The following is a 25,534-nucleotide window of genomic DNA, read 5'->3' on the forward strand; positions in this document are numbered from 1 at the left end:
CTCAAACACATATTGACAACATTTTTATTGAATTTAAGTGTCACTTCAAAAGTTTGCGTGACTACAAATGACAGGACTAAATAAAGTACAGTGTTGAAAATGAGTGGGCTTTCCTACAAGTAAGGCATCACCTGACGGCCAATGCTGCATATGCAGAGGTGTTTTGATCATATGTAGTGGTTAAAGACGGAGTCATACTTTTCTTGCTTCCCTGATGTTACTTCTGGCTCACCGTTCTGCTTGATGAAATCCTGAAATAACAAAAAGACACATCATGTAGAGTTGCTACAAATATAAACTCCAGTTTAAATATAAGCTCAAGCTGAGTCTTACCTCCATCTCCTCTAAGGTGGCAGTACCATTCTCCACCTTCTGTCCGAGGCCATGACTAAAGCTTGAGTACCGCTCCTGTTTAACATTACACATAACTTGCATTTTCCTATTAATATTATTAACGTATACTTTACACTCAAGTAGCTGCACACATACCCGCATCATACTAGCAATAACCCCATCCTCAATGATGTGAACGGCGTTCCTGAGTCCTCTTGCAAAGGCGTCCATGACTCTGATGTGACTAATGAACAGGTCCTCGAGGTCAGTGGACTCTATGTGCGCCTTTGCAACAAAGTTCAATCCTCCTGGATGCTGGCCGTCTTGTTCAACAATCACCTGGACACACAGAGGAACGAGGAAGTTCGATTATCTCTCATCTAATGTTATTAACAGTGAAACCATTGATCTAAAAATTCATCCTTTTTCATCCAATTCATCCAAGCCAAGCTTTGTTTTAATCTAATCTAGCATCATTCTAACAGATGCTAGATTAATGATTGATTCATCTAAACTAGCCATAGTAACTCATAAAGTGCAGTTTTAGAATTTTTATTGTTTTGAGCTCACATAGATTTAGACATAAAGAGTACATGTCATATTGTGGGGACCCAGCAATGCATAGCTAATGTTAAGTATTGGCTTGTTGTCCAGTACTAATGTATTATCTGAAAAAGGCTCACTGCCAGTAATGCACATGCCAAGCTTCAACACAGACTGCACTAGATAATCTCTGGTACTGGAAGCTTTCTGGTCATTTTCTAATAATATACTATTGTAAGTGACCAGAGTTCTGTTGACCAATCATCTTTGAGTAGGCTTTAGTTTCACACTAAACGGTCAATATGGATCGCAATCATCAGATATTCACTTGTAGCCAGGCAACACTGGAAGAGATAAAAAAAAAAAAAAAAAACACTGGCTACTGCTCCAAGTAGCCAAATCAACAACCAACCTAATAAGCTCTCAAATTACTGTCATCTTCTGTCCAGTCTGCAACATTTACTTAGAATTTCATTTTATCAGAGGCAGGCAGACCAATTCTTTTGATGAGCATTACTGTATGCCATCTCCCAAGCACAAATCAGATTATAAAGCTAGCAACTACCTAGCTAACAATAAACATGCCACAGCACTTAGCTGCTAAAGACTTTTTCTACACTTTCCTAATGAGGAAGGAAGAAAAGTGCCTGCCTGACAGAAATTTCCAGTCAGCAGCTAGCTAGTGAACAGAGGACTCAGCTAATAGTAATACATATTTTTACTGGACCCCAACCAACCTACACTACCTCTAAAGGAAGAGTGATCGCTGGATTTATATTTGTTGTATATTGTTGTACATGCGAGGCATCAAGAAAGTGTAACCACCTATTTAATCATTCCAACTGCTGCAGTTTACCAAATCTTGTAAATTTCACCTAAAATATAGCAAACTTAACTTATATTGACTAACATCACTTTAAATAAACCGTTATATATTTAGTTAGCTTACTTTCATGACCAAGGTGGTGTTCCTGATGTCCAGGGGGCACTGATCTGTGTCCCACCCCAGGTAAGGATAGCCTGTGTTGGAGTCAATCGATCCCAGCATCCCAAAACTGTGCACCAGCAAGCAAGAATGATTAAAAAAACAAAACAAACAAAAAGCATGAACATGCTACAAAGTTAGACTTCGGTTACTTCACAAGAGAGTGACTCACGCAGATGCCATGACAATATCGTGTCCTCCTAGAGTGGTGTGGTTGGGCTCAATTTTTAACTTAAAGTCACTGTCCAAACCAAAATGCTTTAGGAATCCTATAAGACTCATTGCATCTACAGAAAACAACAGACATAAGATGCAACACTGAAGAAGCGTATTGGCTTAGGTTACTTTATGATGAGCTTTGGAAGCCTCACCGTAATCATACTGGTGTTTGCTGGGCTCCTTTTGTTGGGGCGCAATCAGAAACTGACAACTCAACCCAATCTTCTCTTTGTAGTCTGCAGACAAACACGCAGACATGAAACAGAACAGACACAGCTGACAAACTCAAAACTCAAAGCCTGTCTGCTGTTCACGTGCACACTTACTGACAGCCATTTTGAAGAAGATGGCCATGTGATTGAGTTCAACAGCAACATCAGTGTTATGGATGGAGTGGAAACCTCTTCCTCCCCAAAAAACTAAAAAGCCAAAAATGTGCCGATTAAAGCGCCACTTACACAGAAGAGTCACAACATTACAAGATCGTAACCATCAAATCCATCATACCAAAGTTTTCTGCACCCAGCTTCTTGGCGATTTCCAGACTTTTTTTCACCTGAGCACCAGCATAGGCCAGCACATGGCAGTCAGGGTTAGTGGCTGCACCATTCATGTACCTGTAGTACGATGTTTATAGACAGAAATCTGCATAACTGACTGAACCATTCATAACTTTCTGTGCTCCTGAAACTCAGGTTTAACAAAAAAAGAAAAAAGTGAGGTTTAAGGTATGACTACAGTGTTAACCTTAAGTGAGTAAAGAGGTTACAGGTGATCCACAGCAACTTCACTCCAGTCTGGTTCTGTAGCTTGAGAGCCAGGTCTGTTATTTCATCCAGATTGCGGTTGGACTCCTCCAGCGTGGAGCCCTCAGGGGCAATGTCTCTGTCGGGGGCACAGGGCTAAGCACTCAATTTCAGAGCACCAGAATAATACAGTATACAGATACTATTACCACTGAGTGAAAATACCCTCTTATCTCCCAGACCGTACAATTATACATAAAATTGTCACAGAAAACATGTAGAAATAAAAGCATATGAGGTGATTATACTGTAGATAATCAGGGAATGTGGATAAAAATGTTCGTAATCCTCATATAGTTAATGCAATACTTTTGTTAAAACCCTTCAATTAAAACTGAAAGTCTGCACTTTAGTCACATCAGGACCTTTTCATTTTAAAATCATGATGGTAGTGTGCAGAAGCAGGTCTACAAAAATACTGGTGGCTGCCAGTGCTACCCCTCAGCCTCATCGTAGATGCACCTACAGTATAAATTAGATAATGTTAGGTCATTTTGAGAAAACCTGACCTCTGACCTTGAATTCAAGGCCACCGAGACTGAAACTCTTCTGATTGTTAGTAGATGCAGCTTTGGAATGAATGTGAAAATCCTATCTCACCTCATTCTCAAGTTATCGCATTCCCAAACTCAGATGTCCACGCCATGTAAGAGCTGAGTTTGTGTCTGTCCATAATTGTGACATGGATGAAGTTCCAACCATATTTTGAGCCTAATCAAAGCATCCTGGTAGTTCTAAGTATATCTGAAGAAAACTACAGCCCAGACTGCACTGGCTATTTTCATGAATTCAATGTATAACTACATGCACCCCATAAACATGGTACATTATGTTCTTCTACATTCCACCAGAACTTTGTCAGGTCAGGGTGAAATCAAGATAACTTCAGCTTTCTTACCTGTCATGGAAAGTGTAATATTTTACCTGTGAAAACAAACAGACGTCAATGAGGAATTATACTGTGATCTGGTCAGCTCTGAGATATTAAAAGCCTCACTCCAAGCTTGGTGAAAAACTCAAAGGCTGCACAGAGTCGCTTCCTGGCTGATTTCATAGGAGACCCTTTATTCCAGAGCCGGTGGTGGGTTGGAACTCCAAAAGGACCGGCACCTACCAAACAGAAAACAAGGCAATATTACAAAGGAGATGTGCTGATCTGAGAAAAGTAAAACTGTATGTGTGCATGAGTCAAAGCCTGCGGGACACATTTGTAACCATCGACCCTCAGACTGTTTAATGAGTTGCACGAGTGTTGGCTAAATCGCAACATTACCCGGTCCACAGAAAGAGTGCCAGTAGCAGACTGAAAACCTCAACCAGTCCTCCATCGTCCTCCCCATCAGCACCTGCACACAGGAACACCGAGCTCCACACAGCCTTACACAACTCTAACTGTGCAGTCAAAACCATGACACAAACAGAGTTAGGTCAGCATGTTATTGTATTAACCTCCTGAGTGGCCCCGGAGCAAAAATGTACAGCTGACATTATGATTTTTTCCAATATCAAACTAAGACGACTAAAAACATCTGCATAGATAAAGCAGTTTAGGTTGTACTGTGCAGTTAATTGGATTTTGAAACAGTGTGTCCTGGAGCATGCCATTATTAATGTCGCACTTTAATAACAAACAAGAAATAATTACATCAAATTCCAATTATTTGCCCACTTTGGTTTTCTACCCCTGAGTCTGCTTGACATATCTGTGTGTGTGTGTGAGTGTGTGTGTGTCTCTCACCTACCTCTTCTGCACTGTAGTGTTTAAAACACATGACATCACCAGGTCCAGCATCGGGTTTATACTGGATTTTGGGAATTCCTGTGCAACATGTTTTTTAATATTTGTTTTAAAACATCCTAAGGAGTGACAGCTCTTTCAATATTAACTTTGGAAAGACCAGCCTGAGGATAAAAAGGCTCACAGATTTAGTTACTGCCATCAAATCACATGTAAAACACATTTTACAGACTTGTTTTTACATGATTCCATTTTATCTTTTATCTTCTTGTTATCATATTTCAGTTACCTTTCTTATTGCCTGCATCTAACTTTTCATTGATTTATTTACATTTTTAATTGTTTTTTTCTTTTTTAATTATCTGTGTGCAGGCATCGTCTATTTGTTTAAATTGTTCCCTGTGAGTATTCCTTTTGTCTGTTTGCCAAAGTACTTTGTGATCTCTGTTCTGGTAGTTCATTATTATTATTATTCATCTTGGGAAGATGGGAAGAAATACATTTTTAAACAAGTTATTTAACTCAGAGTGAAGATCATATAAGAGTGGTAAAAGACCACAGACTGCAGCAGGACACTAAGCTTTAAGGTCTATAAACCCTTTTGGCCTCCCTCCCTCACACACACTTTACCGTTTCAAAAATCTCTGTTTACCTGCAAAGAACTTCTCCTGCGCTGCCATTTTTCGGTCCGCACTACGAGCCCTGCCAGCAGGCGCTAATTTCTTTTGTCTTCCTCCCTCGTTGGTTCCACTACGCGGCCTCTGAACATGTACAGGTTTTCAAGATTCAGCAAAAGTTCGTGCAATACCAAAATTACCTTAACTATTATCAGTGCATATTATTTGAAAACAGTGATATATATAATTACATCCGAATGTGGCGACCCGTATCGTCTTTGAATTTGAATCTACATGTTTTGCTTGTTCACAGTCACACTGCAAAATGGGCGCACTGTTCATTTGGACATCAATTTATTTTTCATTCACTGGTCAAGGTTTGATCTAGCTTTAATGAGTCAAAAAAACTTCATAATGGTCACAAAGTGATGCAACTATTGGATATAGAGTGCATTTTAAGTGCCACTTGTACATCTGTACAAAATAAGACATTTGAGACTGCATGCTGACAAATGTCAGGGTTACTTGAACAATTATATACCTGGCTTTAGGTTCTAACACATTTTAGTCACACAGACTTATAATGTCATCTATGAACTTTTACCTATATAAAGTATACAGTACTATAGTGGAAAAGGGGCATAATATTTACCTTAATACACTGCAACGGCTGCACAGCAGCCAGTGGGTTCCCATCTTTTTGACACTGGTCCCATTCCAGAATCTTTAAGATAAAATATTTATAAAGTATGAGTTTTTATTCTCATGTAATAAAATTACTTAATGGCGTTTTCTCTGAAAATCAATCAATCTAGCAACAGTACTTGATATGGATGTCTTAAAATCTCTGCCAGGTCTACAGGTTATTAATGTAATTACTTAAACATATTTATTTCTATTTTGCTAATGTACTGTTTGTCTTTTAGTTGCTAATAAAAAAATTGCTGATTTTAAACACTATTTAACTACAACACAAACAGTTAATACATACCCAATTTTTAATGTCAACCGTCATACTAAACCAGTAAAATCCGGAACACACTGCTGCTAGCGTTTTCTGTATGCCAGTGTGTCCTCCTATTGGACATGAATGAAACTCATGAAAGATCCTCCTGGCATCGTCCATGGTTTTAACTACTCTTCTGGTTCCAAAAAAAGAGTTCTCCATCTACAGAAAAAAAACTATTTACAATGTATTTAACCAAATATGTGATTTGTTAATATTAACAAAAAATTACTGACCATTCAGTTTGAATTTTGAGGCATATCTTCTGAGGTTTTGCCTCTGAGCCTTGTCATATTCTGAAGGGTAGGACCCAGCAGAAAGTAACGAGTATATCTCTTCCCATTTCTTCTCCATATCTACAAACGTAAACAGACATTTTCTTTTGAGCTTCAATATGTGCAGCAAACAATGCATACAATTTAACCTATTAAATAACCACATTACCTAAGTAGACTTAACAGAATATAACGGTCTTATCACTCAGCAAGAATGCACTGCAAACTTTCTAACTTTCTAGATAACATCATATGTGTACAAGCTTAAATCATGACTTGAAACTAGACTTAACCGAAGCTGCAAATTCGATAATTTTGTGGAAAACGCAGACAGCACGTTCACTTTAAAATTAACAAACATTCACAATGGCTTAAAAAAATCAAGTATCCACGGCAATAAAGTATCAATACTTACCTATTTTCCAAATATCAAAAACGTAGTATGAAATTACAGGCGGACGCTATCCCTGAAAATTCCGGTTTTGTGTTGTGCGCATGCGCAGCTCATGCGCAGAAGCAATGGATAGGATGGTTTGTCAGGTAGGATGGATTATCAGAACACAACCGCATCATCGCTGCAGATGAAGGTTTGCACATTTTAAGTGGCAGTTGTAAATTTTATAACCTGTAAAGAGAATTAGTGAAACAAATTCATTCATTTTTCTTTCTACTATATCCGCCCGTCCCTTTTTTTACATGAACAACTACAGAAACCACTTGTTCTTTTTGATGGCTAAAACGAAATGGTGCTTTACCGCCACCAACTGGCAGGGAGTGGGAATAACAAACAAGAAGCGTTCATATTCTCTTAAATTGGAAACATTACAACATCTGCATTTCCCGGAGGGGTAGAATTGCAAGGTATCCATCGTCCATCTTTTTAGCACTGCTACTTGAAGCCCACTATAGCGCAAATGCTTACACATTCATAGGCCAATAGTAATATAATAATAGACAATAAAAATATAATCCAAGCAACACAGTGCTTCCAAATCTTGTTTTTCTTTCCTTACACGTTCATTGCTCATACATAAAGGATGAGTGAGTGTGTAACCATCAGTTCAGCCAGTGTTGAAAGTGCAGAGAAAACATAAATATCGTAGAACTAACAGGAGAGTGAGAAGATCCTATGAAACTTGAGAAATCATTGGTGGACTAAACATATGACATGACAGGTCGCCCTCACTGCTGCTGAAAGTGGCACACTTTTGCCCAACGGCATGCCATTAAATGGCAGCAGCAGGAAGAATGCCAGAGTGCACAGAAAAAAAATGTATCTGAAAAGCAGTTTCTTCAAAAAACATAACAAAACAACAACAAAAAACCCCAAACAATCTGCATCAGAGACAAAAACTGGCTAAGAAAACAACCAGGTTACAGAAATAAGTTTAATGTTCATTTCTGTCAGAGGGATGTGGACTCAGTCACTGGATTAAAATCCCATTCAGTCAAATATTAGTTTTTATCACCATGGTAGCTTTACTCATCCCTATTTCCTACAGAAATAATGACAGTCAGGTAGATATTTATAGACATTTACCTCCAACATCATTGTTGCTCAGTGGAACTGTGCTGTACTATAAACACACAGTGACGCTGAATTCAACCAAAATAGGAAACTAATAAAGTACATCAGCTCCTTGGCTGCCAACAAGTGATGTATCACCTGACTTGTGGCTAGAATTAGCTAAAAAGCTAAAATAAGCTAATATTCTCCAGTGATTAGCTTATGTTCTTGGTGCTGTTGAGAGAACAAAGGTGGATAAGCAAACGCTTTTTAAGTCACATAAATAACCTCGCATTATCAGAGCAATTTTTACATTTGCTTGCCAATGTTTCAGGTAAAATGTGTTTTAAATCAGCACCACAGATATGTATCATGAAGTTACAGCTACAAAAGTTTTATACATTAATGACGAGCAGCGCTGCTGAAGCATGCAACACCTTTGTGTGCCTGCACTGTAACATCTAGAACTGGACATTTAAACCTGTTTTTGTTGTAACCTATACTGTCATCAGTAGACAAGTTTGTACAGACAAGTTTACAGTAGTTTTATTCCTACTATTACTCTGATGAAATTTAGGCATGCTTTAGCACTTGCCAATGATTGAAAATCCCCGAACTAATAATAGCAGATGAGTGTGTTTACTTGCAGGTTGAGGAAACGACATCATCCTGCAGAAGGTAGCCTCATCGAATTCATCAGGATTATTGATCTTGATCAGTCGACATCTCTTCAGGTGGCGAGTAAGATGCTGAGGTTGAGGATGGAAAAGTCCAGATCGAAGCTGAACCTGAGGGTATCCTTCCACTCCTTGATGACAATTTTGAGTAAGATCACGTAATGGAAAGAGATGCGGACAATGAAGTCATAAATTATGATGTCTGGCTCAGTGAGGACTCTGGATATTACTCACTAAATGAGGATGAGAGATCTAATTTTGGTCTTCTCTCATACAGCAGTTAGCATGAGACATTTTTTGGCAGGGTTATGAGATTGCTGTGACCATCTTGTCGATGCTCCACATGTACTTGTTCTACTTGCAACATGTAACATGTAAAGGATAATGGGCAACATGTTCTACACCAAGAACCTTCAGTCACTCAGAGGTTAGAAGAGGCTGCTCCCTCAACCTCAGGCATCAGCACCACCACAAAGAGGAACAGGGAAGAGATCTGTCCTGAGCAGGTAAATAGGTGTGAAAAAATATAGAGAGCTGATGAACAACCCGAGAAGTCTCTAACCATCGACTTCAGGGCTCAGCTCTTCAGCCAGGAGAAATGTGGACAGGAACTACTAGGAGTCAGCATTCTCCACATGAGGCATCAGCTTCCATAGGAATGGAAATGGAAAGTCATAGCGAGTCAGCTCCTTTAACTTTACGTTTAAACTCCACTTTTAGTCCTCACAGAAGACTCTGCAAGATGTCTTTTGGGCGCTCATTGTGGGACAATGACAGGAACTCCTGTTGGTACCTGACAACACCGTTTACTGCAGGATACAGAAACTATGACACCTTTGTCTGTGAAGGTATAGTTTAAAATTTGGTAGCCTTAGCTTCTGGCAGGGCTAGTATAAATTTGGTAGCCTTATGTATGGCAGAGCTAATAAAGCACTTGTTAGTGACTTGCACCTGGGGTTTTCTGTACATATCTGAGAGTTGGATTGTTTAAAACTGATGCAGAAAATGTTACTGACTGTAAGGCAAAAGTGAAGTATATTAGAAGAATCCTGATGGATTTTCATTTGTTTTATTTTTTGCTGAGTGATGCTTGATGGTAGCAGCAGACAGAAATACAAGTGCTTTTTTGTATAGTTTATTAACTTACTCTTTGTATTTAAGGAGTGGGCAGCCACCAATCTAACGCCCGGTGTGTGTAGGGACAGTACCTTGCTCAGGTACCTCAGGGTAGCCATTCGGTAGATTTGAACCCCGGACCTTCCGATCATGGGACAAATTGGGGCGATCATGGCTCAAGAGTTGGGAGTTCGCCTTGTAATCAGAAGGTTGCTGGTTTGAGCCCCAGCTTGGACAGTCTCGGTCGTTGTGTCCTTGGGCAAGACACGTCACCCGTTGCCTACTGGTGGTGTTCAGAGGGCCCGGTGGCGCCAGTGTCTAGCAGCCTCGCCTCTGTCAGTGTGCCCCAGGGTGGTTGCCATCACCAGTGTGTGAATGTGTGTGTGAGTGGGTGGATGACTGGTTGTGTAAAGCACTTTGGGCCCCCTTAGGGACTAGAAAAGCGCTATACAAATACAGACCATTTACCAAACGATCTACCTGCTGAGCTGTTGCCTCCTAGTGGTGCTTGTTTTGCGCCTTTAGATGGTCACACAAAGAAAGCAGCAGTGCAGAAGAATGAGTCTCAGTTTACAGCAGTTGTGACAGATGATAATTGAGGCAAAGCATTTTGTGTTTATTTATAGCTTGCATGTGCACAAATAAGTACTGGAATAACAAGCAGCTGCTTTTCCTGTTTAATTAATTTTCAAGATGAATTAAGAGAAATGAACTCTGCAACACAATACCATGAAGTTTTGTGCAGCATAACAGTTTCTGAAGTAGCAATGTCGTTGCAAGTGTGTCAGTGCGTCGGTATAATCTTATGGGCATATAATCTGTCGTTATATTCACAAGAATGTTGTGTCTTGTGTGAAAAATTACACTACCTAGTGGACACTAGAGGAATAAAAAATAATTGGCAGAGAAGCAATGCAATGGTCACATGTGTCTGTGTGCTGCAGTCAGCAATAAAGTTATGCTGCCACCACGGTCTGCTTCTTATAAACACCAGAAACACTACATCTGTTTTTCCTTACTGTGCGCTCAACTTGTCAATCAGACAAAAAACAGAAAAACAAAAAAGCATCTCTGCTTCGTACAAAGACATCCATTTATCAAGTCTGCAGACTGTCCTAAAAGTTGTTTTTATACTTACAAGAAAATCTGTCTACTAAAGAGAAAAATCAGGTTTTCATGTTAAACAATAAATTTTATTCTCAGGATCCACTGTTTGCCTCTGACTGACTAACATATTTCCTTTATATACGCAGTCTAATCTTTTTAAATGATTATTTGCCTTCTTTCTGCTCGGTTTCTCTGACACCACATCAAATGGATCCAACTCTGTCTTGACATCATTAGACTTTTGTCTATCCTCCGTAGCTCTTCTTTCTCAGCCTTTGCTTTAATCTTGTGAAAAAAATGTCCTTCCCCATGCTATTGTTTCCCCATCAGTTTATGCCTAATAATCAAAAACATCAAGTGACTCCTCTCTGTGGGTTCGCCTCTGACCACAGACCCCCCCAATCATATGACATTAACAGCAAACTGTCTTTCTACATCTCTTGTTGGTCTTGTGACGTGGAAATGTTCTGCCTGAAATGCCCACTTAGCTTCTCAGACTGAACTGAGTGCAGTTTCTTGTTCACACACAGGGTGCCACTGAAATCCCTTTGAAGGTAACCTGTTTAGCCTCTGCTACATTTACCTCGGTCTTTGGGTCGACCCTGAACTGCCCGCACATTTATACGCCGCTAAACTCACTTTATTACTCCCTGTGCTGTTTTCTAATTCTAGTTGGGTCTTTGTAGCAAATTCTTCTATCTAAGGTTAGAGTGGGGTGACCTGTGATCTTCACACTCACCTTCATTTTGAGTGCCATGGATGTTGGAGTGGTTTTGTCCACTCCAACATTCGTGACTCCTACTTCCAAGTCAGTCGCTGTTTCTCCTAGCTCCTAGCTTTGCTTTTGTGGGTAACTTAATTTACAACTTTGACCCATTTCCTCTTGAATTTACATTTATATGAAATATATACTGTGTTTCTAACTGCACGAGTCATGTGGTCTTTTAACCCCTGACACTGCATGACATTGCTTTTGGTGTGTGACACTACAATTGTACAAAGTTGAAATCACAGATATTCTTACTTATGTTCAATCAAAAGTCCGCTTTGTGATATGAATTCTGACCCCACCATCTGAATGTCTCAGGAGAAATTGAGACTCGTGAGACCAGGCAATGTTTTTTTCAATCTTCTATTGTCCAGTTTTAGTGAGCCGCTGTAGCCTATCGAGGTTCAATGTGTTGTCTATTCAGAGATGCTCTCTTCAGCATACCTTGGGTGTAAGAAGTAGTTATTTGTGTTACTGTTAAGAGAATAGTAGTTTGGCTAAACCCTGAAAACGGTTTCTCAGGAAAATCCCAGCAGTTGCTCAGTTCGAATTCAGCAAGTTGTCTTGATAATGGCTACATGACTACATGGATTAAGTTGCTGCCATGTGACTGGTTGATCAGGCATCTGCGTTTGTTGTTGCAGCCAAAGGAAGCAGAAGAGCATCTCTAGATGCACAGCATGTTTAGCAGCTGAAGAGCAGAGCCACATAATGCTATTTACAAGATATCAACGATGTAAAAAGACCAGATAATGGGTCAAAGTTCTTATGGTACACACTTATACCATTAAACTGACAAGCGAATAACTTAAACCATCTTACAGTGCAGTGTTCTGCTAGGAAACCTTGGGTTGTTTGGGCTAGAAATGATAAACGTCAAAGTCACTGTCCAATGCATGTTCAGTTCATCGTGTTTATTTTCCATTTACAATGGCGCTTTTATAAAATATTTGATGCCGAAACATCAAAACAAATGTAGAAATGACACCATACACACATTCCCCATGAATACATATTAACACACTTTAGAAAAGTACACACTGTCCTCTTTAGAGCCTTTGGTCTGGAACATACGCCAGGTGGAAACAACAAGCATCTGCAGAAGAAGAGTTCTCTCTGTGCACCATTGAAGCCTTATCGTGTTTCGTATGAGTAAAGATTATACAGTGCACACATGGTTCCAGATGCCTTCTCCTAACACCTTAGAATGTTTTGCATCACTGCGGCGTTTATAACCATGCAGGATCCTGATGGTTGTCCATTTCCATAACACTAAAATTATTTGCATAAGACAGAATGAAAGGCAAAGCAAATCGAACCAAGCACCAGGCACTGTAGAGCGAGGCACTTGAGCGCCCAACACTTCTGGTTTGGCTTCATGACATTTGGCACATGAGGGTGGCTTTGCACTTTAAACTGCATGTATGTGTTTGTGTAGGTGTGTTGGTGAGAAAAAGAGAGCCCTGTCGAGGGAGATTCACACCTATTGCTGTCTCCTAATTATCTTGTTGTGCCTCTGAAAACTGGCTAGACAAGTGACTTACATTCATTCTCCTCACATTTACACACCCACCATATAAAGTATGCACTCTCGTGATTCAAGAGTGATTTTTGAGCAGCCCTCTCACTGAGGCATAATGTAAAAGTCCGGAAAACCCGCTCACTTAGAGGGCTTCCAAAAAAAAAAAAAAAAAAGGTAATCCATTAGTTCATGAGTGTTTTTTATTCCCATCATGCAGCGCTTAAACTTTCCTTGGCATTCATGAGGTTAGCAGAGTGATCCTGTGCGGGCAGATGAAAGCAGGGAGCTGCTATGATGTGGAGGTGTCTGACTGGCTGAGGTCCTTCTTGCTCTTGTTCTTCTTCTTCTTCTTGTCCCCTTTGCAGGGCTTGCAAACACAGCACAGGATGCAGGGCGAGGCCAGCAGGAGGAGAGGTGATGTCACCAGCACAATGATACTGACTCCCACCAGGATCCCCACCACCTGAGCAGAGACACAGCAATAAATACTGTAATTACTCTTCTTATTAGCACTGGGTCAAATGACTGTGTCAAAGGACTTGGTCATAATGGCATCAGAGATTCATCATCTGACTCTCCCTACAGAAGTTGTTCAGTTCCCTGTTTTGGTTTTATAGTTTGTAACTTTACTGTCTTCATTTTCTGTTTAGATTCAGTTCTGGTGCAAACCTTCTTTACATCACCTACCCAGCAATAAACATTCAGAAAACATTAACAGGCAGCTGGTAAACACAACTGAACTTTTGGGAACTATGGAGACTTAAAAAAAATGAAATTAATGAAAGTGAACTTACATTTACCAGCAAGACAGAACCAGGACTTCAACTGTCAAGAAAAGCGACTAAAGAACTCAGTCGCTTTTCGAATACTAGGGCTTGCTGTGTGGCTTATGAGTGTATTTTGCTAACTAAGCTTGCTAACTTTGCCGATAACGTAACACTCGTTAATTCACATTAAGTTCACTTTTGACCCCATAAAACCGTGGCGGCTAAAATGCAACGCTGAAGTTTCAAAGTGTGAAGCCTAAAAGAAACGAATGATGTTGTTTTAACAAAGTTCCTCTTTTATATACAGTCTGTAGTTTTAAATTACTGTAACTGTTAAAACCTGATAGACTTTATTCATGTTAAATTGTTAAATCATTCATTCAGTAAACTTGATACACATACCATTATATGAATAATCCCTGTATGTGTAAACAAATAAGGCACACATATATATGTACATATCTTCGTGGACTTCCTGGTTTTCTGTTTCCCTTTGACAACACTCCCATGCACAAGCTGAGGTCCGTGGAGACATGTTTTGGAGTGAAAAGGCATGGCCTCCACTTAATCAGATACAGCACATTTGAGATGAACAGGAATGCCAAACTGTGACTCAATCTTTATCAGTCAACCTCAGCAGCTTACCTCAATAATTCTTTGGATGACTGTATGCTGCCGTAGCAGGGCAGACAGTAATAGCTGTGGTAGTGGATGTGACATGTTAAATAACCACAGATACATGTCATATACCGATGTCAACATTGTTTTGGATATGTAGTTACACTAAGGGTCGGCAAAAAACATCGCAGGTTAAATCTAACAGACTCAAGTACTTAAATGCAGCGGTGGAAAAATAATTTAAGGTGAACATACTTAGAGGACCTGTTAGGCAAGGGTGTAACCAGCTCTATAATGAGTTGTTTTGCACAAAACAACTTCGCTGCTGTACTTCAGCTCTTCACATACTTAGCAACCTGTACACACCGAGACGCAATCTGGAGATCCCAAGCAAACTTATCATGTGATAATGGCATTAGAGGAGGAGAAAGCAGAAGGAAAGTAGGTCTGGTGGGCAGTTGTAATCTTTTTGTTGCATAGTTGGTGTCGTTATGGGCCAGGAATTTGAGATTAGCTTAGGGATTTGCTGAGTTTAAAGGATTTCTTCAATGAACTGTGGGAAAACAAGAAGTCGTAAACAGCAAACTATGTGAGGCTTTAATATTCTTAAAGTGATATATAGTAATAAACCAAGCAGCTGATAAACTGAAAGACAGTAATTATGTCCCATGTCTCATGGTGATTGAGAGCTGGGTTGAAATCCAAAATCCAGGTTATGTGCTGGTATGATTTGACTCAAATCCAGTCCCTGTATACAACAACCAGGTGGTTCTGTGGTCTAATCCATTCAGACAATAACAACATCACAAAATGCCACGCACTGCTGCCTTACAACTGGGCTCACCTGCGTTCTGTTCCACATAACCGAGGCCCTGGAGTGTCCCAGCTTGTTTCTGCATGGCCCCTTATCATAATGTCTCAAAAAGATATCACCCTGCATTTAAACACAACATACACATGCATGCAAAGACGTGAACAGGTGACTATGCAGCAAAGGAAATATTCCATTTGAATTTGGAAAAAAAGAAAGAAAAAAAGAAAAATGCATCACAGCTATTGTTTAGTTAGCAGGGGAGACTTACATCCAGATTCTGCAGACAGTACCAGCAGAAGGTGTGTTTGCAGCTTTTACACAGCATCTGTGCACAGCCTTGGTTTCTCTCGATGTAGATACCACACATAGGACACTGCTTGATGGGCATGTCAGAGTCACTGTCTGAGCGTGTCCTGTGAATTGGAACAAAGGCACACACGAGGAATGCCGTTAATGCCGCGAGGGCCTCCAGGCAGTGCGTGCAATCTTTATTTAGAGGCAAAGGTGAAGGGTTGTTATTCAATGTAAAGTGGGAAGCAGAGTCTTGAAGTTATGGTTAAGAGTTTACAAATACATATTTCTCAAGGCCGTTTCTTTAAACGCGCTAAAGGTAACATCTTTCTCATTCTAGATGTCATGCAGCCCTCAAAAACCCCTGTTTTTGATTAATACGAGATAGCAGAAGCTATCGCAGCTCATGTGATGTCAGAAAATAATACTGCAAAAAACACAAACAACAAATCTGCTCAAAAACACAAAGTCAGCAGGAGACAGAGACCAGTTCCTTGTTTTAAAAGAGGAAATTGAGCATTGTTTTGGGAAATAAAACTATAAGATATAAGATAAAATGCAAATGTAAAAACTACTGAAAGCCTCTGCAGGCTGAAAACCCCCCAGATATTATGCTGCTACGTTTGACTCAAAAGTGGATTTTAACTCATCTTTCTCATCCCCAGCGCAGGGATCATCACTTCACTGCTGTACAGTGAGGTAATTGGATCGGTGCCCATCCTCCTCCTCCTCTGTTTGGCACAGAGACAATGGAATTCCGATATAACTCAGTGACTCCCCAGTGACATCAGTCAGTCTGGCAGTCACAGCTCAGCGCAGCGCAGTAATGTCCCTGCTCAACTGGGACGCTTCTGAGGCACACTAAGTTATTAATCCTGAAATAATGTTTTTATAGAGCAAAGGGTTTCTACAGAGAGATGAGGAGCTACCCATCACTTATGTGATTCATTCAGTGTGCTGTGAACATCCTACACCGGTGAAAGTTAGGTCTTTTATGTCAAAGGAAAGTCTGGGATTTTCCTCATGGTGTAAAACACCACAATTGAAAATAAATGTAATCCACGTAATGTCAGAGAAAAATTCATCTGCCTCTGTCATTTCATCACATGCATGGCAACTGATTTGTGCAATCATGCATTGCTCACCAGTTTGGTTACAGCAAGTCTATCTCAGTGTCCTGACCTAATACCCTCCTCCAGCTTTTAGCCCAGTATCATTTCCAAAGTGCAGCTCTGTGGCTGCAGGCAGTGGGCAGCGGACCAAGAGGCTGGCTTTACTGACCTGCTTTGATGAGAAGGCGTCATCATGGCCTGCCGCTCGGGGCAAGCGTGGCCATCCTGCCAGGGCCCTCTGCAGCCGGAGCAGAAGACGGTGTGACAGGTCGGGCAGGGCACAGCGGCGGGGTGGCCTTCGGTGCTCTGCTCCACATTACACACAGCCTGACATTCAAGCACCGGGCACCAGGCTTTACTGGGGTCAAGCTTCACTCCTGTGGAGAGGAAAAGAACGGATGAGGCACATAGTCAAGATTTTGTAATTTAACTCTTTCTGTCAGTATCACTAGCATTAAAGCCACATGCCAGGAAGCAGAGTTAAAAAAAAGATAATCAAAAGCTCCAGTGGTTAGAACATTTTTGGAGTGGCTCAGATCAAAGATCACAGCTAGAGGACGATCGTTATTATTCACTGTAAACTTTTTTTAAAGGAGCAGAAGCACTAATTAAATAAAACAAACTGTGACAAACTCGCATAGAAAAAACATAGTATTTTAAAATACCTGTGGTGGCCAATAGTACCAGCCTCCTAGAATATACACCTGTGGCATCAATTTCAAAATAAAATACAACATCCCATCAGTCTTTTAAGGCTGAGGGGTAAAAAGCCAACGAGAGTGAGTCATCATGAATAAACAGATTTTTCCACTGTTATCAAATTGTTTTGGGCAGGATTATTTACCTTTTCCCACCATTATCAAGTATTATTTATTGTGACGATCAGCTACTTTTACCTTTATTAGATGTTTTCGCCACAATTATGAAGCAGTTATTAAGTAATCGTTGCTAATTATCGAGTAATTTTTATCATTACAAAATATTTTTTCCATCATCATCAAGCAACATCAAACAAACATTTTCACCTTTAACATATAATTCTATCTAACAAAGGCAAGCATTTGATTGGTTATTTCTGAAGATCAACAGTTTTCCTACAGGCTTTTGAGGAGTTGTGAAGAATGGGATTTTCCCTTTCTGAAGAAAATGAGCGTGACGTGTCGCAGACAAAACAAAAGCAATCACTGTGAGCTGACTCAAACCCTTTACACTCCCAGCACATGCTTTCACTATGAATCATAACAAAAGGGACAACTGTAGTAAGACCGACTGCACTTTGCACTTTTTTGTTCTTACAATAACACGAGTTTTATGATTTATGGACGGAGTAAACAATAACTGTTATTGGATTTGCAGTGTATTATTGCTGTGCAAATAGAAAATGTCAATATAGCTGCACAGCAAACTACCCCTTTGTTTGCAGCTTATAAATGTCAACAGTGTTTCCCACAGAGGTGCTGTTTGCCTTCACAAACATTTACCTAACCAGTAGTACACAATTTATCTCCACTGAGAATCTCTTTTCTTCAGATTAACAGATTATTAACATGGGTGTCTTATAGTAGTAACCCCTTTATTGTTTGATAGCTAGAATTTAAGTAACCTCTAGGCTAAAACTGTACCAGAATTAAACAGAACACAAAAAAAGCCTCACAATATGCCAGGCATGTTAAGATAAATACTGGCTGGGACTGTTTGTGTGACCTGCCTGTCATCAGACAATAGCATGTAAACACAACAGTGCTTACCTCTCTCAAACTTGAGACGCAGATACAGCTCCACCTGACCTGCTGCTGCCAAAGCAGCTATCTGCAATCACACAGAGGTACTTCAATTATTTTACTGACTCAGATTTTATGATGCAGATTTCAGAGATGTGGAAAAAACAGCACTTTGGATACTAGACTTCCTGAAGCTTGTGATAACATGTTCAAAACCAAAATCTTTCATGGTGCTCTAGATAAAAATGAGGTTGTTTACCATCATAGTTGACAATCTGACGCTTCAAGTCATCTGCAATTTGCAGCATTATTTTCTAAAACTCATAAGCTGTTAAAAATGACACACTTTGCAGTATTTTCCAGAAAAACACTACTAAAGGATGGACTTCCTAGCACAAGAGTCTTAATAAAGTTGTATTCTGATTAGCAGAAGATTAAGGAAGGGGCACTTTTCATGTGGTTTTGAGTCAGCATTTTCAGCCTCCCCACTGAAACGTTTACTATGTATTGTTTTAATGTTTCCATCTGACGTCATTTCATTTATAGCGATTCACCCCTGAAACCAAAACTAGTTTCTTCAGAACTGTGATTAAGGGTGGATGTGCAGTATTTACACAATTTACACACTGTAAAAAGACAAGCGTGAAAGTCCAGCTTCCTATTTCTTGAGAAGTACGGCAATGGCCTTTATGTCTGAAACCAAACCGGTTGAACCACCAACCTGGGACATTCGAGGAATGTGCAACAACAAAAACGCAGATCACTGATCATGTTTGCATTTTATCTCCTCTCATCATTTTTTCTGCTATGTGCATTGTTGCACAGGCCGTACCTCTGAGTCCAGCAGCACTCCAGTCTTTCGGCACGCCATGTCGGGGCAGGTGATTGGTGCCCCCCCACCCTCCATTATGGCTAGCTGAACATACTGCTGCAAACACTGGAGAGGGAAGAAGGACAATAGGGCATTAGACTGGACGTTTAATCAGACAGGGAGAACTGTCATATGCTCGCCAGCAGCATTTTATCTGAAACAAGTGCAGGAGCTCAGAGAGCCACAATGTTACTCAGGACGAAATGAAAGGAAGATGTTGGGTTAAACCGGGCAGCTGAAATGTCACAGATAGAGAGCTTCCTCACGAGTGCTCACAGAGTCAAAAGTCATGTGTTGCCCAAGCCATGACATTGAGTAAGGCAGGAGAAACTGTGGAAGCACTGTTCATAAAAGCAGTGCTGTTTTCAAAAATTAAAGTTAAAAAATTCTTTAAAGAAGAAAAACTTTTGCATGAGCACAAACCTGTGCTTCCTGTGTGAATACAGCCCTAACACAGCATGAAGCACTGATCACACAAACAGAGCTGGAACAACACCAGGAACACGGTGTGCTCTTTAAGCAGACAGAAGGAGATGGTTCACATTTTTATACTAAAGATAAGTACGTGTTTCAGTATCAATTTCCCTCGCTGTGTCGTACCCTGCGCATGTACGTGAGGTTTATCTGTGCGACCTTGTGCGTGCCGCTCTGACAAATGCAGCGAGCTTGGAAAGAGATTAACACCTGCCACTATCTGGCTCCGTTTTGATATGCAGGCAGGCACGCTTGAGACCAGAACAGTGCAGCAGCGGACCTTTGCACTCCTGTTATAAATATTACAGCTCTGTTATCTAAAGATAGCGCTTCTCATCATCTCACATGAAGGAGTGAAACTGAAACTCAGGATAAGTTTGTGAGTTTAAAAACAAAGAGCGAAGCGATAAAGCACATGAGAAAAAAAAATTCCATGGACAATTCAAAGACGGTAAATGTGAAAGACAGACAGCCCTGTGTTGAAATCAGCATAATTTTACTGGAATGGAAGTGTGATAGATTTGCCTATAAAAGGATCTATTACTGTATACGGTCATAAAGGAGGAAGTGGTGTTGTAATAATAAAAAAAAAAAGAAAAAAAAAATCTCATTCCAAGTAATTTAAACGCCGGACATTTGCCTAAATTGCCCAAATTGTAAAAAGCTGGTTTTGGATCACTGTCCTGAAATTTTCAGCACCTGCAGGAAATGATTAAACGCATGAGAAATGAAATAAATATATTTATATAGCTTGACACATGCACTCTGAGTCACTGACTCAAATGAAGACCTGGACACGATGAGAAGCAGCTCCTGAAAAAACCTGAATGCATCATCTGTACCTACCGCTGTGCAGTAGATGCACTTGCAGCTCTGCAGTCCTGTGGTGGCTGTCGATGGCTGCTCGCTGAGGCACAGTTTGCAGAACACCTGCAGGTTGGCGGCAGCCTCGGGCGTCTCCGGAGCTGACTCCCGGGCTTCCCGGCTCACGGTGGGACTCCCGCTGGCCATGACGAGGCGAGGCCGGCCGGCAGGAAAAGAAGTCACGAGGACGAATCAAGCCTCTCTTAGCCTTTCTGCTGGGAACGGAAAGCAGCCATGGCCTCCATGTTCCTAAAAAGCAGAAACAGCACTAATCTATTTGTCTATTCAGTATGGGTGTAACTCTTTGCTTTCCCTTCCCTGTCAGACAACACTGCACCCTCTTTCTAAAAACCGCCATCCCATTCTGATAACTGATGTAGCAACTCTGATGATTTCAGCTATGCCTGCAGCAATGCCCTGTGATTGTTTTGTTAAAGGAGTGACGATTACTCACAGCTTAAAGCTGCGTGATGTACGAAGCAAATTTGAGTTACAGTATGTGTTATTGCTACAGTAATATGAAAACAGCCTCATTATCCTTTGTTGTGTCTCCATATATTCTTGCCATTTTCAAGTCCAGAGTCCAAGGCGTGTGTTTACTAAGCCCGCAGTTATTGAGCAGCGCTTCATTTATCCTGACAGGAAGAACTGGCTACTGACTGTCACGTCCACTTTACAGAAACACGGCAAAGTCTTGTGCAATTATAGGTTGGGATTTTGTGAACATAATGCCTCAAGAGACTAAATTACATCAGGGGAAAGGTGGTTTTGAACACTCTGAACTGTAGTTAAGTTTAAAAAGTATTAAAAGCAATTAGCCGAGACAGAATGGTGATGCCCCACACGCTTGTGGGGATAGGTTGATTGGATAATCCAAATTGTCACTAGGTGTGAATGTGCGAATGAGTGCGAATGGTTGTCTGTCCCTGTGTGTTAGCCCTGCGACAGACTGGCGACCTGTCCAGGGTGTAGCCTGCCTCTCGCCCTATGACAGCTGGGATAGGCTCCAGCGCCCCCCGCGACCCTGAAAAAGGATAAGCGGAAGCGAATGGATGGGATGGATGGAGAATGGTGATGCTTCACGTCGTCTTTGCTTCAGTATTTAGTTGAAGCTGAACCTCTGAATCGGGCTTTGTAGGAGCAGCATGGTGACCTTGTTTTTGCGTTTATGGTGACACCCTCTGTAGCGCCCACTGCCACAAATGGGAGAGAGCTTTCTCTGAGCTAACAAAGAGAGAAAGACAAAAAAAAAAAACCCAATACAAAACAAAACAAAACAAAACTAGGAAATATGTATTTTATTCTCTGAAATGCCTTTCAGTGTGTGTATTATCACATCATTATTATTAGTCTAAATGACATGTGAGATTCCCAGTGATTTCAGTCTGGACCAAATTAGTGAACTGGCTAACCAGCCAATACCAACATATTACCATCTACAAAGCCACAATGCAAACCTTCTTTGCTTATGAAAACAATAAAAATAATTATGGACGACTTATTTTAGGACAGCAAGACAAAGGTGAGTAAAACTCTAGTCTGAACTTAAAGGAAACTCAAGTCACCCTCCAAAAAATCCCTTTTGGTTCAGCCCTGTTCCAAAAAGCATGAGAAATAATAACCCCATAATCTGGGATTTGAGATTAATCGCGTGGACAACAGTGGTTGGACAGAGAACAGGCTCACACAGGAAACTGTGGCGTTAAAAAACACACTGTGCAGCCTGAGCAGCTGCTGAAATCACACGTGATCTTGTACATGATGTTCTCTGCTTCAGCAGCCTATCAATGTTGGCTGGAAACTTTGGAGCCGTTCAATCAATATAGCAAACTCCGCCACTGGTGTCCTCCTTTGTAGTGTGTTAATGATCATTCCCTGGTAACACACACGATAGCTGGGCATGCTGAGCTCTGTGCACGTTGCTATTTTTGCACAGTCATAGTCTGCTCTCCTGCACTACTTTCAGGCAGACGTGCTGAGCCGGCTGCAGTCATCGTCCCACAATGCCGTCAGCCTGTCCTGTCCTGCCTGAGCATAACCACCCCTGTGGTTTCGCATGGGAAATTACAGCTTTCGTGCCTGCTAGCCTTGCTTCATGGAAACTTCAGCATTATTAACAAAGTGAAGCCTTCATCCCGAAGCAACTTCAAAGTTTAGAATTTAAGATTACCTGGGTAACTTTCAGTCAACATATCAGGCGGAAGGCTTCATATCTTAGAAAATTTGATAAATCACATTTGTGATTGTCATCTGCCTTTCAGATCATGGATAAAAAGTAATTGTGATGTTTTCAGTGCTGCACACACAGCGAGTGTAAGGTGGAACAAATGATTACTTTGCACCTAAATTTAAATAAGTATCAATGCAAAGTCCTAACAACCGGAATCTTTAATCCAAAGCCTTTACTTTCAGAACTGTCCTCCAAAAAAACACACAAAAAAACCTTTCTGATTGTAATCCAAAAGCTCACATTCAACCTCGAATCTCCACTGTTGCAGCACTTCCTTAATTAGAATGCTTTTGTGTGCAATTGCTTTCTTTTTCCGTGTGGAAGCTGGCCATTCAGCGATTAAAACCCTTCACGGATCAAGGTCTAAATGGCATTCCAGACATTGAGGGCAGGGTGAAGTGGGGTGAGGTGGTGGGGATCAAAGCATCATTGTTGACCTGGGAGGCAGAAACGGAAAAACCAGATCTGCCTGGTAAAAAGCTGCTGCTGCTTTCACACAGACTGTCACTGTTCTGTGGAAGGAGACAGCAGAGAGTGTGCACTGGGGTAGTAGAATTTATATGGCATCATTTGTACGTTTCCAATCACACCATGTGTGTGTGTGTCTTTTTGGGGTTTTTGTTTGTGTTTGTGTGTGTGTGTGTGTGTGTGTGGGTGGTGCATAGAATAAAATGGCACATAAAGTTGAAACATAGCAGAAGGAAATGACAGTGTGGGAAAATGTAAGCCTTGATGGTAATGCACACCAGTTAATCACAAGTGTGCTCGGTACAGATATGATTTAAAGGCTGCCTTTGTGCATGCATATTCCCAGACTGCTGATATCTGGTCTTTCTGCACTGCGATCAACCACAAACACACACGTGAAATCTGAGACATCTGCAGCTGTGTCAAGGTTGTAGACCAGCACAGGTCACAGAGCGCTTTTTTCATACGCTTTTTTCTATGATACCACCTTAATGAACAGCTTTGAGGGTGGACAGTACAGGTACAAATGGTGCGGAACCTACCTTCCCTGTGGACCACTGGGCGTAGAAGCAGTCTGAGTCCAGATCCACAGCCGCAGTGCTCTTGTTACTGTGGTACAGACACATGTGTTATAACACAGTCTGGTGCTGTAATAACCTGCTGTCAACGCCTAATGCCACTGCGACCGTCTCGATACCGCCTCCTCCAAGTGCGTTGCGGGATTAAAGAAAATCTAAATCATGTTTAACCCTCCTGCTCTCTCCTGTCCTGCTCTCTGCTTGTGTCTGAGTTTCGGTTCTCCTGCCTCTCGTCCCCATCCAGGAAGCAGCGCTCTTTGCTCTCCACTTATCTGGACTCTCGACTGCGCCTGCTGGCTGCTTCAATAAACTCATGCTGCTTTCAAGTACTGTCGGAAATGATCCCGCAGGAACAAAAAGAAGGCTTGACATAAACGATATTCCTGCAGCATAAATTTTTGATGGCACGGTTGTTGTCTGTAGTAGAAATAACTATGCCAAGTTAATGTCATCAATTCAAGCTCAGGCTATCAGAATTTACAATCTTAAAATGTGGGCATTACTTGAGTAAAGGGGCTATTTGCATTTTGGGACATTTTTCGGAGCTACTTGTGCACGAGCTAGCTGAGCCATAGCTTGTGACTTTACGAAGCAAATTCTAGCTAAAAAAGAAAGACAAAGGAAAACAAATGCAGTTTTAATGATTACTCTTAGAATAAATATTCAGCATATCTACAAACCCTTACCTCTTCTAGCCCCCCAGACAGAAAAACACTTAGTTCACAGTGCAACAACTTCCTCTAGGGTTCTGGTTCACCTAGCAACCACAGCCTCATAAAACAAATCAGAATGGCCTCTGTTGCCTTGGCGTTGTGGTGCAAACAGTGGTACAAAAATGAAAAACAGATTATGGTGCTCAATACATACAAAATCCACCTGTATGCAGATGCTCTTTAATCAGAACAATATGTTTAATGATAACATATAATTATTGTTGTTATCCATGTTATTTTTAAATTTACCGTTCAGAAAATTTCTGGAAAGTTTCTGGAAACATGGAAACCCTTCTATAAGGGAATTGATTGGGTCGTACACCAACGAGACAATGACACCAAGCATACTTCAACGGAATCTGGAGTACTGGAACTGATGGATTGGGCACGTCAAAGTCTGGACTTAAATCCTATTGAACAGATTTGGAATTTAGTGGTCTTAAAGATGGATCGCAAAAAAAGTTTCATCCAAAAGAAGGAAGCAAAGAAACTTGTGAAAAGTACATAAAATAATGGCAGCAAGAATGCGAGCTGCTGTCAAGGCCAAAGGAGGCTATAGGAAATATTATATTCTTCGATTATTATGTGTGAATAAGGACTGTTATTTCAGTTTGTTATTTGCTTAATAAGTAACAATATCATTTTTGGTTATAAACGCATTTTTGTTTGCATTTTCTTGTCTTTATGACATTATTATTAGGCCTGTTAGTTTGTTAAGATTGTTACTCCAACTGCTCAGTGCCCTGAGGTACTGGTCCCGATCAGTGTTGGTCAAGTTACTTGAAAAAGTAAT

The 25,534-nt window shown here is 40.8% G+C and overlaps 2 protein-coding genes across 2 annotated transcripts; both read right to left on the reverse strand.

Annotated features, from left to right (window-relative positions):
• Positions 1-10: 10 nt before the first annotated feature.
• LOC309717028 (xylose isomerase-like) lies at positions 11-7,022 on the reverse strand. The gene is given in 19 exon segments (XM_082551236.1): positions 11-251; positions 334-408; positions 490-672; positions 1,826-1,931; positions 2,034-2,148; positions 2,233-2,316; positions 2,407-2,499; positions 2,588-2,697; positions 2,828-2,965; positions 3,785-3,810; positions 3,884-3,996; positions 4,160-4,232; positions 4,629-4,705; positions 5,277-5,385; positions 5,894-5,965; positions 6,233-6,397; positions 6,399-6,409; positions 6,484-6,603; positions 6,938-7,022. Coding segments are annotated over 18 exon segments (1,752 nt in total). The 5' UTR covers positions 6,602-6,603; positions 6,938-7,022; the 3' UTR covers positions 11-167.
• Positions 7,023-12,591: 5,569 nt separating this feature from the next.
• rnf144b (ring finger protein 144B) lies at positions 12,592-24,322 on the reverse strand. The gene is made up of 8 exons (XM_082553163.1): positions 23,993-24,322; positions 20,735-21,001; positions 19,376-19,480; positions 18,571-18,631; positions 16,992-17,199; positions 15,688-15,832; positions 15,450-15,539; positions 12,592-13,683 (listed from the first exon to the last, which is right to left on the reverse strand). The coding sequence occupies exons 2-8, from the start codon at positions 20,897-20,899 to the stop codon at positions 13,510-13,512; spliced, it is 948 nt and encodes a 315-aa protein (XP_082409289.1). The 5' UTR covers positions 20,900-21,001; positions 23,993-24,322; the 3' UTR covers positions 12,592-13,509.
• Between the last annotated feature and the right edge of the window lie 1,212 nt (positions 24,323-25,534).

Source organism: Aulonocara stuartgranti (genome assembly GCF_965226115.1).
Source record: "Aulonocara stuartgranti genome assembly, chromosome: 11".
NCBI classification, from domain to species: Eukaryota; Metazoa; Chordata; class Actinopteri; order Cichliformes; family Cichlidae; genus Aulonocara; species Aulonocara stuartgranti.